This window comes from Neopelma chrysocephalum, unplaced genomic scaffold (genome assembly GCF_003984885.1).
Source record: "Neopelma chrysocephalum unplaced genomic scaffold, ASM398488v2 Primary Assembly neopelma1_97017, whole genome shotgun sequence".
NCBI classification, from domain to species: Eukaryota; Metazoa; Chordata; class Aves; order Passeriformes; family Pipridae; genus Neopelma; species Neopelma chrysocephalum.
Window position 1 is genome coordinate 2,376,724 of NW_020925659.1, and position 19,760 is coordinate 2,396,483.

General features: G+C 38.2%; 1 protein-coding gene across 4 annotated transcripts in view; it reads left to right on the forward strand.

Moving 5' to 3' along the window:
• SYK (spleen associated tyrosine kinase) overlaps positions 1-17,770 on the forward strand; it is a 49,049-nt gene extending 31,279 nt beyond the window's left edge. For 2 of the 4 annotated variants that reach the window (XM_027671030.1, XM_027671031.1), the window contains 9 exons: positions 325-374; positions 2,648-2,716; positions 9,224-9,314; positions 9,927-10,104; positions 11,301-11,510; positions 11,925-12,114; positions 13,464-13,604; positions 13,813-13,925; positions 15,515-17,770. In XM_027671030.1, the coding sequence (XP_027526831.1) occupies positions 325-374; positions 2,648-2,716; positions 9,224-9,314; positions 9,927-10,104; positions 11,301-11,510; positions 11,925-12,114; positions 13,464-13,604; positions 13,813-13,925; positions 15,515-15,587 (1,115 nt within the window). In that variant the 3' untranslated portion in view covers positions 15,588-17,770. The remainder of the gene's footprint in view (positions 1-324; positions 375-2,647; positions 2,717-9,223; positions 9,315-9,926; positions 10,105-11,300; positions 11,511-11,924; positions 12,115-13,463; positions 13,605-13,812; positions 13,926-15,514) is intronic. The other 2 variants (XM_027671029.1, XM_027671028.1) reach the window with 2 other exon arrangements.
• Positions 17,771-19,760: the final 1,990 nt, after the last annotated feature.

Here is a 19,760-nt window from a genome sequence, read left to right on the forward strand (position 1 = left end):
ATAGAATAGAATAGAATAGAATAGAATAGAATAGAATAGAATAGAATCACAGTTGGAAAATACATTTAAAATCACCAAGTCTAAAGCTTAATTTTTTGTTTTTCTGCTCCTTTGAATCATTTAGGCACTGCACATACTTTTGTCTCTGTGGCAGCTGATACCAGAGTCTGCTGCATTTAAGAAACAAGAGCAAATAAAATGGTCCAAGAGAAACGCTGTAATGTGATTTAAAAACTAGAAAGTTGGTTCCCTATGTAAAATTCTGCATTCTCACACAAACTTCTCACCTTGCTCAGTATCACTCTATATTTGATTATTTTACAGATAATTTTGCTTTTAATGCTCATCCTTCTCCCTCTGGAACACTTCCTAAGGTAAGAGTATGTGGTGATATAGCAATAGCATTTATTTGAGAAGGATTACAGTCACATACTGCTTTGGGAATCCTAAATCTTTCATGTTATTGCAGCTGTGAGTTTGTTTTTCTAGGGATATAAACAGTAAGTTGAAAAGAAGATTAACATACTCTACAGTAGTATTGCTTTCATCATTGTTTTGAATGTTCTAGTAATCATTTAATTTTTAACTTCTTTTACACATATAATGTATGTGAAAAAAACGGGCAAAATGCCTCACTGATGATCGTGTTCTATAATGATTGTATCAGCCATAGAAGAAGAGATACTGTATTATTGACATTGTTCACTTTGAGAATCTGCTGGCTGAAATGGAGGTTCAGTTTTCCTTATTTGCAGTTAACATCTGGCATTGCAGGAGGGTTTGACTCCTAGTGCAGTGAGTTAGGGGTGATTCTTTCCTCAACTCCACAAAGACTGAGCAAGCCAATCTGTTATTCTAATTGCCTAAGTTCTCAGAGTCCATTGATTACAGGAGCCACCCGAGGTGTGATACATACACAGAATCACATAACACAATCTTATTCAGATGTCGTCGATCTCATCTGAAATAAAGGGTTTAATTTAGTTGTCTCCCCGGAGAGCTCAATCACCTAGGTCATTATCTTGATGTTGTTCCACATTATAGAAAAATATTTTAGGCAATTATGTTTATTTGAGTACTGTTGAGCCCCTGCAGGTCTGTGAACAAGCATTCGCATTCCCTCACTTCTGAAAATCAGGTGCCCTTTTAAATAATTGGAAATAATGCAACCAAAATCTGTCCCTTATTTTTTATTAAAGATTGCCTCAAGGTTTGGATCTGTGCCATTTACAAGCAAGTCCATGAAGTTTAAGCACATGAGGTCCCATGTATATCATCTGGTGTACCTGCAGTTACAGAGATCAAGCAAACACACTCAGTGTGGGAATACTACAAATGTTTCATATTATCCACAATGTTCTAAGAGGAGCAAGAATAAGCAAGCTTCTGTATTCTACATGGAAAAATTAACTTCCATTACAGATTTTAACCATAAATTCCTTCCTTTTGCAGAGGAAGCATATTAGTATCATTAAAAAGCAGATGTCCATATTACAAGAAACATTAACGCTTTGTTACTCAAGTTTGCTCAGTAGCAAATGCAACACAAATCCCTTCCCTGGTGTAAAGTTTACTCCAAGCCCTTATATGTGAACAGTTTGCCATTAAATTAGTTGGACAGTCTGTCTTGCATATCACTCAGCAGATCTTTCTACAGTGTTCATACACTTTCTTATCTTCAAAGAAACTTCAGATTTGGACATGCTAAAACTGTTCCACTAAGGCTGTAGAATATCACCACTGTATTTCAGTCTGCAATACATATAAAAATTTAAATTAAAAAAAAAAAATTGAAAAATTGGTCTGGATGAACCAGACCTTGCCTTTCACCAGAGGCTCCATGGCCAGATTTAAGTTGATTTTGACCCCTTTAACTTGGTAAGTTACTTTTTTCTCCCTGCAAGGTCTGTTCAAAGGCTCTTTAAAGCAGCTGAGGGTGTGTCTCAGATAATTATTTCAACCTCAGCATCAGTCTAAATGTTTAATCTGCAGGTACTACATCACAGTTTTAAGTAGTCAGGTATGATCTCTCAGTGACCCCTAGAAATGCTAATTTGTCACATTTAGTTAAATTAATGTATTTTTACATAACATATTTGTGTATCTTCTAAGAGTATCTTTATACAGAACATAAGTGAGTGTAAGAAATGTGAAGCCTGTTCATTTTTGTTTGGAATTAATATAATTTTGTGTGCTTTTTACTTCACATTATTTGTTGTAAGACAAAGGTGTGCTTCAAATCTTGCTCAATACAACTGTCATACTTCCCCATACCAAAGTTATCAACTGCTTTACGTTGCTAAATATGGGAGGGGTGTGTGTGGCTAAAATTCAATAACAGAGGCGGGAGAAACGTGAAACATACTGTATAAATACAGATTTGGGGAAAGGGCAGTGCACTTGAATTTAAAAACTGCTTTAAGGTGTATCTACAGATTCAAGATGGTTTGACAGCATATAGTTTAAACAAAATGTAGTACTAGGGTTTCCTATGCTGCATTTGTTTGATGCATCACATACGTACTTGCAGGCATGCAAGACAAGGGTTGGGAGTGTTTTATTCTTGTAGAGCACTTTTGTTTTGCAAAATGTTTTTAGCTATTTTCATGGCACATTCACTGTTCCTCTTTGACATTGTGGTTTCTAGAGTTGGGCAGGAGGTGGAATTATCTCAAGAATCAAATCGTACACCTTTCCAAAGGCTGGCAGCAAAAAGGTGCCTCATATATGGCTTTTTTTAGGTTTTTGACTGAGTTAAAAAGACTTACATGACTAATTTCACTCTTTTTTCCCCCTCTTTCGGCTTGCTGTCTTGACTACTAACAATTAGATTGTGAAGATTTTGTAAGCTTTCTTCTTCTTTCCTAATCATCTGCATAATTATGGGCTTGATTTTATAACCAAAGCAATGGGTTTGAAGAAGTTTTAAAAATAGAGGGACTATTTTTAAGTAATTTCTCGCAAAATATTGGTGGAGATCTCAACGTGTCTGCAAATTAAATGTAAGTGATAAAATGTTTTTCAAAACCACTCACTTACAGAAGAACAAAGTTATATTTCTACTCTGAGCCATCCCTCCTGATCAGAAAATTGTCTGACTTACATAATTATGTTATTACTTAGCGCATTTGCGGAACAATCTGTTAATAAAATATATTCTTACGTAACCTATGTGCACAAATCTTGTTATGCACTGAATTACATTTAGGCAGGTGTAGGATGTCACAAGACCAAGCAGAATGGAAAAGGTGGTATCAGGGAGTCGAGGGGAGCCCAGCCCTGTCTTAGTGAAAATGCTGTTGCATGTCCAGGAAATTGTGCTGTCCAGTATTTGGTGTAGCTCTGAAGCACGTAGTTATGAGCTTATTTGCATACTGAGAATAACATGTACACCCCTGTTTGATCCATGAGTCTCTCTTTATGTTTATTTATTTATTTCCGGTTGCCCTTCAACAAAAATGATCAGGCATGAAAAGCCCTAGGGGTGTGCTACTGTTCAGAGTGAAAAACTGTGTTTGATTTGTACTGTAGTTGATAATCCTGATAAATAACAATTATTCTTTTTCTACTACTTCAGTTCACTTTTATGCTGAAGTACCAGTAGCTGTTGTCGTCTGTATATCCTTACAGGAGTCACATCTCTTTTCCAGTGTGCATTTGTCTTGTACAAATATATATGCAGCATCAGGACGTGCTCCAAACCATCTGAAATACAATGTCATACTATCACACATTTTGGTTTCATTCAGAAAAGTGAGCGTGGGCTTTGAATTCTGTAGACATGGCTTTGGTTACGCTGCTGTCTGTTCACCTGGTAGAACCTGTGACTCACACTGGTCACTTCCTGCTGTCAAATACCTATTTCCTGCCTTCTGGGCAATAGACACAGAGTACAGTCTGAAGCATATTGGCAGAGAAGGACCAATCATTTTAAAACATAATTTCAAAAATCTGATCTGATCACCATTTACATGTACTTAACCCTGCATACTCAGACCCACAAGTTTCATCATGCTGTCAGATTTTAGACTCTGGGCAAAAGTCCTGCTCTGAACAATTCCAAGATTTACCATTCATTAACCCTTACATGGAGAGTTTCCTTTACATCCGGTTAATTAGGCAGTTACTTCTCCTGTGTCAAAAACTTTCAGAGAGTAAATTAAAAAAACCACTTATTTTTAATATTATATTTACTTATTATTGGGAATATTTTTTAATTTCACAAACTCAAATTTTGATCTGAATACTAAAATTATATACAAATAATCCAGATCAAAATTTCTGAAACTGTTTTACTAGTGTAAGATTGGTAATTTAGACAATTTAAGTTAACTCCTGCCACCTAGTGGCAACTGAGATGTCTTAGCCAAAGCTCGTTGAGGATTTGGGTAATGAGATCTTTGTCATGCAGTATTTCGTTGTTCAGTTTGGTTTAGCAAAGTAAGACGACTTTATGATCCTACATATAAGTCTGCATTTTTTCAAATCAGAATTATTAACCTGAAAAGACATTGGTCTTTCTTTACGGATTGCCTCCGTAAGAATATTATTATATTATTTATATAAAGTTATAATCTTTAGTGTAAAAGTCAGATTTAGAGTAATTGGAGCCATTTCATTAATATGTGACATTTTTAACAGACTTCTCTAGTGGACTCCTTTCTTGTATTCCTTTTTACGGGTTGAAGAAATCCATGGTCATTTTGCCAATTTTCTGTTTCATGTAAGAATACAAGAAGCGATCTATTATCCTGTGTCTTGGTCGTATTAAGATAAAGTTCCCTTTGTCTAAAAAAGATCTGTAGAATTAAACTTGATGTTTTAAAAGTGAAGGGCAGAAAGGACTCTGGATTTAACCCAGACCACTGTACATTCAATGGTACACACCTCCTTCATAATTTCTAGTCAGCCTTGCTTGACTGCAAGAGAAAAAATTCCATCTCCTGGTAGAAAATCCAATTCCTGGTAGAAAATTTTATTCAAAGGTATGCAGGGTGCTACATGCCATGACTACATGAGTGGCAGAACTAAAGAAAAATGTTTGAGGTTTTCTGAGTACTGCACAACATTCCCAAGTTACCAATATGAGCTGAAAATATGCCTGTGAAATATTAAATTGCAGTTCAACCAGAAATCACAGAATCATAGAATTCTGTGTTGGAAGTGTTGGAAGGGAGCTTAAGGATCATCTAGTCCCAGCCCCCTCTGTCACGGAGGGGACACATCCCACTAGACCAGGTTGCTCAAAGTCTTCTCCCACCTGGCCTTGAACACTGCCAGGGATGGGGCATCCACAACTTCTCTGGGAAGCCTGTTCCAGTGTTTCACTACTCTCATAGCAAAGAATTTCTTCTTAATAGCTAACCTAATTTCCCCTTTTTCAGTTTGTACCCCTTACTCCTTGTCCTGTCAGTACAGTTCCTGACCAAGGATCCCTCTCTGGCTTCCCTGTAGGCCCCTTCAGACACTGGAAGGTTACCGTGAGGTCTCCACACAACCTTCTCTTCTCCAGGCTGAAAGAAAGCCCCCACTTTCTCAGCCTGTCCTCATAGGAGAGGTGCTCCAGTCCTCTTAGCAACTTTGTGACCCTTCTCTGGACTTGCCCCAACAATTCCATGTCCTTCTTATGCTGGGGGCCAACAGAACTGTACAGGTGCTCCAAAGGGGATCTGACAAGAGCAGCGCAGAGGGGCAGAATCCCCTCTCTCACCCTGCCGGCCACGCTGCTGTGGGTGCAGCCCAGGGTGCAGTTGGCTTTCTGGGCTGTGACCACACACTGCCAGCTCATGTTGAGCTTTCCATCAACCATCAGCCCCAAATCCTTCTCCACAGGGCTGCTCTCAGCCACTTCTCCGCCCAACCTGTTGCTGTGTCTGAGATTGCCCTGACCCAGGTGCAGCACCTTGCGCTTGGCTTTGTTGAACTCCATGAGGTTCACACAAGCCCATCTCTCAACTGTGTAAAGCCATGTTACCGTGTTGCAAATCACCTCTTTTTTTTTTTTGCATGTGCCTTAGCGTAGTTTCCAGGAGAATCTACTCCATGGTCCTGCCTGGCCCAGGAGTGAGACTGACAGATCTCTAGTTCTCCAGGTCTTCTGCTTTCCCATTTTTAAAAAATGGGGGGTTATATTGACCTTTTTCCAGTCATCATGGACTTGACCTGACTGCCACAGTTTTTCAAAAATTATGGATAGCGGTTTAGCAACTCTGTCTGCCAATCCCTGAAAACCCTTGAATGAATCTCATCTGTTCCCATGGACTTGTGCACATTCTCCCAGTCCCTGCATTTGTCTTTCTCAACTTGGGCAGCGTGGCTGGAGCACTTGACATTGAAGATTGAGGCACAGAAGTCATTGAGAATCTCAGCCTTTTCTTTCTTCAGGGTAGCCAGGTCTCCCATCTCCTTCCAGAGAAGAAGGAAGCAATATAAATGAAAAAGACATTGTTAAGCTATTTAATCAATCTGCAACCATCAGAAGTAACATTCCATGTATACATTTATATTAGTTACCAAGCTAACACTAATGATATATAAGATATCCTTTTCAAAAATGAGGAGCTCCCTGAGAAAGAGAACCCTCTTTATTTGGTGTCGCTGTGTGATTTCCAATTCACAGTTACAGAGCTTTATTTACAAGAACAGAACTGATGTGCTCCTTTTTTTCAATGCAGTTCCTGAACAAGAGCATCCAATACTTCCTGATTCTTTTATTTTGTTCTTGAATTGCAAAGAGCAGAAACATCTCTGTATGTTCCACTTGAGGACTCAGCTATGTCTTGACCAGAGCTATATTTTCACCACCTGTTCTTCACTGGTGAATAGATTCTTGAGATGTATGAATTTGATGTACATTATGTTTGGCCAGTTCAAAGGAGATCAATTTATAAATTGAGACTTAGGGTCAGGAATATTTAACTAGCTTGGAGCTACAGGTACACCTGTGTGACTTTACTTAGTTGTGACTACAGAAAAGGTTTCTGTGGTGTTTTAGGTGAGGTATATACTATGGGACATTCCAAAACTTCAGAGACTTCCATGAAATCTGTGCAGTGTGGCAAGCTGTACTTGTCTCCATTGCACTTGTATCTGTCTAACAACAGGTATTGCTGGCAGTCCAGGTTGCTTTGTATCTGGTTAATTGACTCCAAATAACTTCTGGAATGTAAAATGATCTCCCTTTCAAAGTATAAATACTGTTAATGTAGGAAGCAAGAATACATCCATGAAACTGTCCAGTGGGATTACAATCACTTCTTGGTAGTAATACTGAGTGGGTCATAGTAACTAGCAACAAGATAAAACCCCTTAAGTGTTCTTTATGCATTCTGAAGCAATTCAGGATGTGTGAAACGCACAAGATAAAATCACTGTGGAGTCAGTAAGTATAATTCTTTGCAAAGGAAAATTTGAGTAATATTTTTGACTGAACATAAGCATTTTCCCATATATACCTACAGTGTAGGAAAAAATGTCCTAAGTATTCACAGTGAAACTACCAGCCTGTATTGATAGATTTATGATTGAGTTCAAATCCTAATGGGGTTTTTGGCTTAGTGACTGACCTGTGTGAAGTAGAGTGACACAGGTCTTGGAAACAGAGTTCCTCCTTGCAAAGCTGGCAAGGTGTATCAGTCTAGAGGAACAAAACTAGAGCTGAGGATCTTGTTTTATAACTTCATTTGCCTCTCTTGTTCTTGAGATTGGTAGGTCAGGTTGTCCCCTGACCTGTCCCAGAACAGTCTCGGCGCTTTTGTGGCTTACCCTGACAGCAAGTGGCCTTTCAACACTGTTCCTAAGACTGAGGAATTCAAGCCAAAAACACTTCCCTTACCATGCCTGATGTCACTGTGCTCATCCCACAAGGCCAGAACTTTGCTGAGAGCTGGCCTCCTACTCATGGTTTGCTGTAAAATCTAGATAGTGAAACCTTTTCTATTTCATCCAGCTGGACAGATAACTTCATCAGGATTTAAGGAACTGTAATGCCCAAGTCAGGTGTTTTCCCTGCTAAACAGAGTTTCCAAAAGATAAAACTTGTACTGTATTTAACAGTTCACTCCAGAAAACATCACAGAATCATTGAATGGTTTGGGTTAGAAAGGACCTTAAAGATCATCTCATTCCAACCTCCTTGCTGTGAGCAGGGACACCTTCCACTAGAGCTTTCTTTCTCTTTACTTCAAAACTGCAAAGTTTCTGAAAGGAACTTATGACACTGAAATCTTCAGTTATTAAAAAGAAGACCTATATACTCAAATATTTTCAAAATAACCCTATCCAGTATTTTTCAAGTGCAATATACTTTTTTTCCTATTTGAACTGAGCAAACTTGCAAAGAAGTTTGAATTTTTCATTTTAAAGCACTCTCTTAGGAGTGTGAGGTCATTAATAAGTAGAGTAAAATCTACACTGAGAAAGAAAAGGGACTAAACTGCAGAAATAAATTCTGTAATTTCATATTTTGTAATCCCATGCTCAAAGACAGAATAGAGCATGGATACTTTATTGGCCGAGCTTAATCCTTCAACCAAATAGCTCCAGAACACACCATGTTTCTGTTGGGATGGTTTGTGTACTCCATATTATTCATCTGACAAGAGTAAAGGCAGAGGGATTGTATTTGAACCAGGTGCTCAATTAATTAAATCATTTTCTCCCTTCTCAGAAGAGACAGACTGGCCTAGTATCTGGTCAATTATATTTGTCCCTGATGTTACACAACCCTATTAAAATAATAACTTTTTACTCTAGTCACTGTAATATTCACATGAGAAAAAGGGAATTGTTTTTTGTTTTCATTTGTGCTAACAATTTCCCCCTGGCCTAGGTAAGGGGAGAGATAACTTGGACAGGGAGAAAGGACAGATTAAAGGGAAATCCTTATGACTACTTGTGTTACGAGACAGATTCGAAAAGATCATGTAAGTTTAATATCTGCAGAATAAGATTTGTGCATGACCCAGTACAGTTAATTCTCTCATATCTAGTCCTCTGAAATATTTTGGATATATTTTTGTGCTTCAGCAGTGTATGTTTCATTTGGCCTGGATATTTGCTTTAGCAATAACCTTCAGAATGAAGTAAACTCTTTTGGATCCCTTTCTTACTTTCTCATTCTCACCTATATGCCTCTTGCAACCATTATGCCTTAATTCTTGGGGGGAAAAGTGCTTTTAACTATTCATTGTTAAACAGAAAAACTGTTATTTGTGTGCTGCAGCTTCAGTCAACTATTGGCCACCCACTCGAAGAAGCACCTTTTAATCCTTATGTGCTGCAAAGGAAGAGAGGCTCTACAGAAGAAGAAAGAGGTAGGCAGAGTAATTTATATAATTAATACAGTTTTCTTCTTTATGTCAGAGATCTCTCTCAACCCATATTTCTTTTTTGTTGCAAGTATTTCACACCCTGTTGTGTGTTGGTGCAGCCACTACCATAACTCAGGCCTGGTAGCTGAAACTGCCAGATGTTACCACCTACTTCCCTGACTCTAAAAAGCTTTATCCTTGTGCTTCATAAAAAGAATTTTGCCCTGTTGCATCCACAGTGCCAAGTATAATGCAATTAAAGCAGGGTGCCTGAGAATGAAGCACACATAAGGCAGCATACTGAGCGAAGGATTGTCTGAGGTAACTAGTGGGAAGCAGTAAGGAGAAGGGCCAAAATTTAACCCTTCTTTAATCCTTCTGTCAAGGAACGTCCTGGTTTCACATTTCACAAATGTCCAGTAGTTAAAGCATGTCACAGGTGGAAGTCACCATCTTTTGGGATGTTCTAAAGTGCATATAGATGGACTGTATGTGATCTCTTTATAACGCCCTTATAAGTCAAACACACCGATGATCCTGAACATAGGATATATTATCTGTGGCAGCAAAAAATGTCTAAAATCATGTCCAATTTTTTCATTGTTTGAACCACAGGTGATCAGAGAGAGGCCTTACCCATGGATACCGAGGTCTATGAAAGTCCGTATGCTGATCCAGATGAAATTAAACCAAAAAATGTCACTCTTGACAGGAAATTGTTAACCTTGGAGGAAGGTGAACTTGGCTCTGGCAACTTTGGTACTGTAAAGAAAGGGTTCTATAGGATGAAAAAGTAAGTGTTTCCTTCTACTTTCATGGTGTCTAATATGTAAAAGCTCTAGCCTTCACTATTTGGAGCAGCAGTAATCTTTGCGTGTCATTTGGGTGACAGACTGTACCTAAGTAATTTGGGCTAATATTCACCAGTTTCTTTCATTGTTCTTACACATAATGCATTCATTTTTGTCAGTAAAGCAGGGAAGTGCTCCTTATGAGTATTTTCTTTCCTGAGAGGAAGTCCACGGGGAACTTCCTCCATAGTTTGTATGGGCAGTTGTGTTATGCAATATTTCCCATCTGCACAAAATCTGTTTCATAAATAGTGTAGAGTCTCATGGACAGTTCACCTGTATCAAAGAGATTTTTTTTTGCCTAAAATAAGTATGATAAATACCAGCTCCATGAAGCTGGAGTGTTGATTTTCAAGGAGATAGAACGTGTTGTAACCTCTTTTATCACATCATGTCAATAAGAACAGACCCTGTTCCTACCTGACTGTTTGTGCATTTTCATAGGAAAATGTTATTTGTACGTTGTTTATGTGCGTGGACTGCTTATGTATACACTCATCATTTGAAGCTGAGGGCATTTCTTTAACCGAGGTTTTCAGAGGCGGGAGAGATTTTTATTTTTCTAGTATAGTCTGTAGTGATTTGAAGGGCTCTGATCTCAGCTCGTGTGTTTTTAATCCTGCTTCACACTTGAGCTGTGTCGATGTCATCAGTCACTCTTTCAGGTAGCTGTATGAACTGAAAGTTGCAGAAGTAGGCTTAATTTCTCAGGATTTCAGAGCACTGCCTTGGGGTCCTACAATGCTGTTCTAGTCTCATCCCCAAAACAAAAGCTTGGAAAGCTTTTTATAGCTTTTCTTGTCAGAGAAGCTTTATGCCATCCTTGCCGGAATGGGCTTGAAAATTGTGTCCAGTACATTTGTTTTCAGGCTTCTTAAGATATTTTTTTGGTGACAATTTTTAGTTTTCTCGGGTTCTTTTCATTCTCCCTCTTTTGCTTAACTGTCTTCCGAGCTTTGGACAGAGCAACGTTCCTGTTATGGTTGGGTTTTTTCTCCTCTGAATGTCAATTCTGTCTTTTGTCACGATTTGTACCATGTGCACAGAAGCATCAGGCAAAGATTGTGTGCATTAGCACACAGCTTTTTCAGCAGCTTGTCCCAGAACCGGATTGATTTTTTTTGGTTTTTTTTTGCAGGGGTGCCAAGCCAGTGGCTGTAAAGATTCTTAAGAATGAGAGTAATGATCCGGCCATAAAGGATGAATTACTGAGAGAAGCAAATGTAATGCAGCAACTGGATAACCCATATATTGTCCGAATGATAGGCATATGTGAAGCTGAGGCCTGGATGTTAGTAATGGAAATGGCTGAGCTTGGGCCACTGAACAGATTTTTGCAAAAAAATAGGTATGTAAGCCTTGATTCCATTTCATAGGGTACAGGTCCTTTCTTTTATTTTTTTCTTTAAGGGCAATTATAAATTGACATGTCAATAAAGTAATAATTAATGATTGTAGTTACTCTCCATTGGAAATTATTATCTTGTGCATGTCAAATATTTCTGCCAAAATAGTGTATTTTGAATAAATGAAAGAATTTTCACATACCCTTCAACTGCTCATTTATTGATGTGATCACACACCATCTTGCCCAGGACAGATAGCCTAGGCTGCCTTTTCTAATTAAAGCTTAGCTAAATGTAAGTGCATCAGATTCACAGCATGATATGGGCAAGTTCATAGTAAAGATTTGTGTTTGAACTCCATGAAGAGTCATAAAAATGAACTACTGACCTCTTTAAAATTCAATTATGATTTTCAGACATGTCACAGAGAAGAACATAACAGAGCTGGTGCACCAGGTTTCCATGGGGATGAAATACCTGGAGGAGAATAACTTTGTTCATAGGGATCTGGCTGCAAGGAATGTGCTATTAGTCACCCAACATTATGCCAAAATTAGTGACTTTGGACTTTCCAAAGCTCTTAGTGCAGACGAAAATTATTATAAGGTAAGTTTTTAACAAGACATGAAAGCTGCATAGTAACATAGCTTAATACGGTTATTTTCAGTGGAAATGCAGTTTGTTTTGCAAGTTGAAAATTAAAAATATTATGTATCATCAATTATTTTATATCCTGATATTAGGTTACCAATTTTCAAAATTGGTGATTAACATTAAGAGATGTGTAGGGAGGAAAAACCTAATCCCTTCTTTTCCTTGCCTACTTTCATTTACTTTTGGTAAACTCTTCATTAGAAGGTTGAAAATGATGGTGGAAATGAGATACTTCCACATATAACAGGGGGAAAATGTATTTGTTGCAGACCAGTTCTCACAATGTCCAAGGAAAATACAGGCTAACGCACTGTATTATTGACTAATAGAACTGAATTAGGGAAGGCTTTTGAAACAATACCATTGATAAATTATAAATTAACCTAAGCTGAATTTGTTTAGTTTGTTTTAAATTCATAGGACATCCGTACAGCTAAAGGGATAAAATAATTGCCACATTTAAAAGGTGGAAGACAAAGGCTGTAGTTATGTCTGCACCCTTTTTTTTTTCTGATATATCACTCTTGCAGTTCAAATTATTTGTTCCTTCTGCTTATTCCCTTTCATCAGCTGTTTAAAACTAATAAGCCAGACCATGAAACGCTGCAGAGGAGGAGCAAGCACATGCTCCCTTCTAATGATCTTCTTATAGGAATAATAACTACAGCCAGAAAAGGCATCTGAGATCACTGCCACTAGCCCGCCCAGAGATGCTTGTCAATCTCAACGCTCAGAGGGTTGAGAATTAATATCAAAGGTCTGTTCTCTTTACAACTCCACAGGATGAAGTGGTGTCCTATCACTAGATCTAGCACTGTGCTAGGATAGACTGAGGCATGAGTGGCTGTAATGCAGTGCTGTGGCATAATTTAATCAAACTGTGGTTTACCACAAGGCAGTCACTTTCCTTTGAAATAGAGCAGCAGCTTCAAGTATCTGGGTATGTATCTCTTACCCTCTGTGGAGAGCCTAAATTAAAAAAAAAAAAACTAATTTTAAAGAGTAGCTTTAAATTAAATGCCACTAAAAAATGACTCCATGTCATTTAGGTGAGCTTTGCTTTACTGCAGATTTCCTTTCAGTGCGTTATTTTGAAAGTGGAAGATTAACAACAGTTTTGTAACACTTCTGAAGTGGCTGTTGCCCATTCTCTCTAAAGCTAGCTACATCAGAAATGTGATGGTACTTAGCACAAATGTGTGCAGATCTAAGTTAACCTGGCTTATACGCATCCTGGTGGTGTTTACTACTTATCATTGTCTCTAGCCTGCTTTTTTCCCTTTCTGTTATGACATATTTAGGCACAAAGTCATGGAAAATGGCCAGTCAAGTGGTATGCTCCGGAATGCATGAATTTCTACAAATTTTCTAGCAAAAGCGACGTCTGGAGCTTTGGGGTCTTAATGTGGGAAGCTTTCTCTTATGGGCAAAAACCATATAAGGTGAGTGATTATACCTGGCCATTTTTTTTTGTTTTTGCTTTCCCCTGTAAAAATTCAGAGCAAATTTGAACCAGTGCCTTCTCCCACCTAAAAAGAGTTAAAGGTTAGCTCAAAAATCAGTTCCAGGCCTCTGTTTGATTCATGCTGGCATGCATACTGTAAACATTTGCAACTTGGATGACTGACTGTTCTGGTCACCCTGTTCCAGGGCATGAAAGGTGGTGAAGTTGCACAGATGATTGAAAGAGGAGAACGAATGGAACGTCCTGAGGTCTGTCCGACAGAAGTCTACAGTCTAATGAAATTGTGTTGGACATACAAGTGAGTGTGACGTGATGCTCTTTTAATAGAAGTATGTTTTAATCTACATGGTTAGTAGTCAGAAAGGGGGCGAGAGGATTCTTTCAAAATGCAACTTTTCAGCCCTTTTTCCATTACAACCATCCTCCAAACTAAGGAGTCAGTTGGCCTTTCAGGTGAAAATTATTTGAGTTACAGAATGTACTACAAGAAGCTGATTTTGCACAAAAGAGTTTGCTGGAACAGCTATATACAAAATATAGGGTATCATAAAAAACAAGTAATTCCACAAAAAAGGTCAGTCTAATGTATTTTGAAAAGAATGTTTGAAATTAAGCAAATAATTTTGTTTCATTTTGGATTGTATTTTGTTTAATCTTCATTTCCAAGTCTTTATCTTTACTGAAATTTCAAAGTCATATTACTAAAATATTTATTCCATTCTTCAATGGTTAGCTGTTTTGACCTATTTTCTCTTTTCTCATTTCTGTACATACTCAGATTGGCTCCCACACTGACCTCCAATGAGTGAGAGGCTAAACATCTTTTCCTTTTCAGATCATACTTCATATGTCAGAAACTTTTTTTCTGGTTGACAATTCAGAAGTTAGAATTATGAAATACAGAAGAAAAAAAATAAAGCCTACCTGATTTTTTTTAAATAGCATATTGCAAAAATTTTTTAAAACTGTTTTATGATTTATCATTTTAAACTATATTGTTGAAGTTACCTTTAGCTGTAAGGCTGAAGGCTCCAAGAAGTACCCAAAGTGACTGTAATGTCACTTATTATTCCAGTTCATCATGTGGAGAATATGAGTGTCCAACAAAGATCCACATTTAAGGAGCTGTGGTACTTCACTTTTAGGTACCTTGCTTCTTTGTTAGTTTTATTACACCTTGTACTCTAGAAAGAACGTGCAGCCATAAAGTAATTCCTACCTTTTTGTTGGACTCAAAGAATGCTGTAACAGTTCTAGAGTGAAATGGATCAGGTTTTGTTAGGATGAATAAATGTATCATAAAGCAGGCTTATTATTTTTTTTTGTACTCAAAGATCTTTATTATTGCAAAGAAGAAAAATTCAAAAAAGAAAGTTCAGGTCAGGCAGAGTAACTATCTCAATATGTAATGTAATATTGTAGGGGTTTGTCAGTTTAATTGTGTTCTCCAAATAAAAAATAGTTGCAGATATAGAAGAAAGACCATCCAGTCATAGTGTGTGGGTAGGCTCCTCTCAGTGGTTCTAAGCCTCTCTGTGTGACTGTAGTACAATTGTAAGGCAGATATTACACAGCAAATACTCTTTTCTCTAGATTATTACTAAAGTAAATGAAGTAGAAAATTAAATGGAGCTGATTTGCCATTTCTTTCTTCTAGTACTTTCACCCACCACAGAGTAACAGGCGTGATAGTAAATCCACTCACTGGATGCTCTGTAGTGACACTTGCCACTTGGCATTAATTTTTAACCTCATTTTGGTAGCCTTCAAATATTGTGAGCAGCTTTAAATGAGCTGTCACCGAGGTAGAGTCCCAAGCATTATAAGGCCCATGCGCCTTCACAGCTTTCTTCTTCCTGTGCAGTGATACTTGTTGTCTTTCCACAGCGTCGATGACCGACCAGGATTTGTTGCGGTCGAGATGAGACTGCGTAACTACTATTACGACATTTCCCACTAATAACCTGAAGAACAGAAGCTTCCTTGCCTCCCGCCAGCACCCCCTGAGAAGCAATTCGATTTCTGAAACCAAGCAACTTTGACTTCTGTACTTCCATTTTCACCCTGCAAAGCGCAGAGTTGAGCCTTGTGTCTGTAAGGTTGCCTTTTCTTACCTTCTGCACAATATCCGGCCCAAAAAGAGAGTGTTGAAAGTGTAGAGGACTCAAAGTGAGCAACAAGTCTCTCAGAGAGCAGATGCTTACACTTTTGCTACATCCAATTTCATTTTATTTACAGCTTTATTTGCATTACCTTTGCAGTCCCGTAAAACCCATTTAATGACTTTGAACTTCCTTCCTCTCCTGTATTGGAACTCTAATTGGAATTTAGATGTTTGTAGTAATATTCTTAGCCCTCAAATTTATTTAGTTTTTCCAGCTTTCCCCCTCCTCAAGAAAGAATAGCATGAACATTCTCACTGTGAAGGAAATTCACTGTGAAAGTGTGTCAGTTGCTTTGACTGACAGTGTGTTTGATTTTATCACCAAGCCCCTTTAAAATCAAGTAATATTCTTCTTAGTAGTAAAGTAGGCAGAGGAGAACTGGAAGTTTTGACTTTCTAACATCATCACCTCCTTTAAATGTGACCGGCTTCTCCTGTTCCTCATCTAATGTGTGGAGCCCAGCTGTTCCTCAGGGAGTTATTCTTTTTCCTGGTGAAACCTGGGAACTCAGGGGTTTGCTCTCATCTTTGAAGAAAACATACCAGCGCCTAAGAAAATGATTCTGGATTTTAACATAAACTCCACCACTGGATTCCTGAAAATATACCTGTGATGGAGCAGCACCTAGCTTTCTCTGTGCTGTTTCATCCTTCTCCAGACACACCTTTTCCATGTATTTGTTTGAATATACCAAAGCTCCTCATGTTGTGTTTTGAGAAGCAATAATTTCTGTCTTTTTTAAAAATCTTTATTGAAAAGCATCCGTGAGAATTTCACCACACTTTATCGCCTCTGAAGTTAAATTTCACCTCTAGCACAAATTCTTTAAAATGGGCATATGGACCTCAAGATTACTTTTGTCTGTTCCAAAATCTTAGTATTTGTCCTGCTATCTTTCAGTGTGGCCATCTCAGGAAAGAGTATTTGTATTATCACTGTCCTGTAATTTAGGGTGCATCCTCATTAAATTGGAAGTTTAGTAATAGTAATTACACATAGTATAATCAACTCCTGATTCTGTTTTTACCCTTATGCTTTGCTTGTCCAATCTCATTTTAAATATTATCAGTATCAAAATTTCTATCACTTATTACTCACAAGCAGCTACTCTCTTGTCATTTACATATATCTCAGGAGCCTACATACATTGCATCTGTTAGATATAGAGATTTTAGAAGAATAAAAAGGATAAGATTTAGAGTTAGATATATTTATTGGATACGTCTGGTTAGAGTATATGTGTTTCATTTTCATGTGAACAGAATATTCTTGGAGATGGAGTGATATTTTTTCTCTAGAAAAGAAATTGTGTGAAAAAGTGAGAAAGTGTGAAATAATTTTAGAAAGAGATAGGACTACAAACAAATGTAGGATTTACTGAATTTTTTCTTTTTACTAAGGTTGTGGTCTGTTTGTTAAATAATACCTGGTTACTTTTGGTAGTTCAGTCTTGCGTGTCCAGTACAAGATACTTCAGAAACCACATACTACTGAAAAAGATTGAGTGTAATAGACCATGTTTCAAACGTGACCAAATGTGACTTATACTGAAGATGATTTATTTTTTGTTTTGTTTTTAAGAAGCATTTTTGTACAAGACCAGCTTGAGTAGAAGTTAGCCATAGTTACACATAGGTGTTTTGTCACTTTAGTTGTGTTGCAGAGAAATTGTTATTTCTACATGTGCAATTAGTACATTTATGGGGATATTAGTTATAAAAAATTGCACAAATCGCACAAATCTCTATTAACCAGCAAGTGACAGTACTCAATTTCCCTGAGTGAGAGATGTATCTCTCTATATCTCTCACTGTCTTTAATAACGATGTCTGATGCAACAAAATTGGAGGATTATTTCATGTCCTCTCTTCTGAGTGAATGTCAACATCACTTTCCAGTGTTACTTGATTATTCTTAACTTCACTATTACATAATAAAAGTTTACACTGAGAATATAAGGAATTGTGAAATAAATGGATTAGGTTTTAAAATTTAAATTAAAGACATTTTTACAGATTATGTTGTTTTAAAGAAGAATCCTTTAATATTTACATGCTTTCTAAAAATTGCTGGTTCTGTGCAGAGTGTGTATATGTACTGAGTTACTGTGACTGTTGTGGAAGACTGAGATTTTCCTATTGACACTGAAAGGTACGGGACAGGACAGACAAGCCCAGTGAAGCCTGGAAGGCGACAGAACTAGCAGGAAACTCCCAAAATGTGCATGTTGTTATTACAACTAACTCTTTTCAAGATGGTGTTTTACCACAGCACAGTGCTGGATCTGGAAGGTTAGAGGTGTCAGGAGTCAGTGCAGTGTATCAGATAACCAAGAACTTCTGCCTTATAGGTGTCAGCTGCGCAGGATTTAAGTCACATTATATGACCATGGAGCCTCCCTCATAGGTGCAGACAACTGTTCTAGGTGTTCTGAAATATAAAAACAGTGATACCTTAGTCTTTCATTTAGCTTTTGCTGCATGCCCAAGTTCTCAGGAAAGCGGAGGCTGGATGGGTCTGAATGTGAATTTGAATAATTAACAACAAAGGCAGAAAGGCTGACAACTCTTCAAGCAGGTACATACCTTTGGGGTGCATCAGCTAGTGACTGGCTTACACTGCTCTGCTCTGATTGTTTTCCTGTGTGGCAAATCTGCCCTAATTTTTGCACCTTCGCATTTTTGGGACTACACCCTCAACTGATATGAAGGGGCTGTCGTCTGTTTGCTGTCTGGATTTAGTTGTCTTTATTTTTAGATTGGCTTGTATCAGAAATGCCACTTGGTGGTGTAGGCCCACAAGTATTATCATGATAGAGTTAAGGGTTAGAAAACTGCAGCATGTAGTAAGATGCTGGTGGAGAAGAAGGAGCAGGTGATAACACTCAAGGAAAACAGAAGTCTTCTGAGACTCTGTGTCCCCTTGTCTTTTAAGTGGTACCAGCAGTGAGAGACTGCACGCACAAAGATGCAGACTATGTCCCACATGGGCACAGAAGGGAGTGAGAGTGGCATCTGGGTTGAATAATACAGAGAAACATTAAGCCAGCAATTTTGATTACGAACTCTAAGTTTAGTGAGAACAGAAAGACTGCAAGTCATGCAGAAGAAGAAAAAAAAAGGAGAAAACAATGCACCATCTGATTATTGACAGCAAAAAAACCACAGCAGCAGACTTAAAGCAATCCCAGACTCAGATGGAAAAGAGCCACTTCAAGACTCAGTGCCACCATTCCCCAGGATTGTGTCACCATGGTGCAGTGGGAGACAGTGGCACAGCCACACCGGGGCCCAGTTCTCCCTGCAGGGATGGATCATTGTCCCAGTGGTAGTAAGAAGGGATTATAGGGCTGATGGGAAAGACTCAACAGCCGAATGCCTCCTGCTGTAACTATACCTTTACTGGGGCCATCGGGTAACCTGCAAAGGCTTACAGCTGGAAAAGGAGGGGAGGAAGGAGGGTGGAGCATGAAACAAACATCAGAGAGGCAAAGTGTGTAGGGAGAGATATTGTCCCCTATTAATAGCGATGGAAAAATGAGACAGGCGTATGGAATGGCCATTTTCCTTCAGACTTGTATTACACAATGGATTACTGTGAAACAACAGTCAGAGTGATGTAACACAAATTCAGCTGAGGTCGACAGTCCTCCAGCTACTCAGAGTTCTCTGAAGCAAGGCTAGCAGCATGTATCTATCTCCAAACAGGTATTTTTCTTTTCTGTCATATATTTGTTAGTTGAGATGAAGGCCCACAGGGTTCCTTGGCATATAACTAATGCTGCACAATGTTTGATCACCACTTCCCTGAGGCAGTGGAGATGTGCACGTTTCTTGATAACCAAAGAAGAGAGGAAACAAGAGGCAGCTGGGGAAAGCATTAATTGCTGTGCATTAAAATTCATGACTTTGAATGCAAATAGCACCTGAGTGACCAGTCCAATATAAATGTGCACAGATCCCTAACTC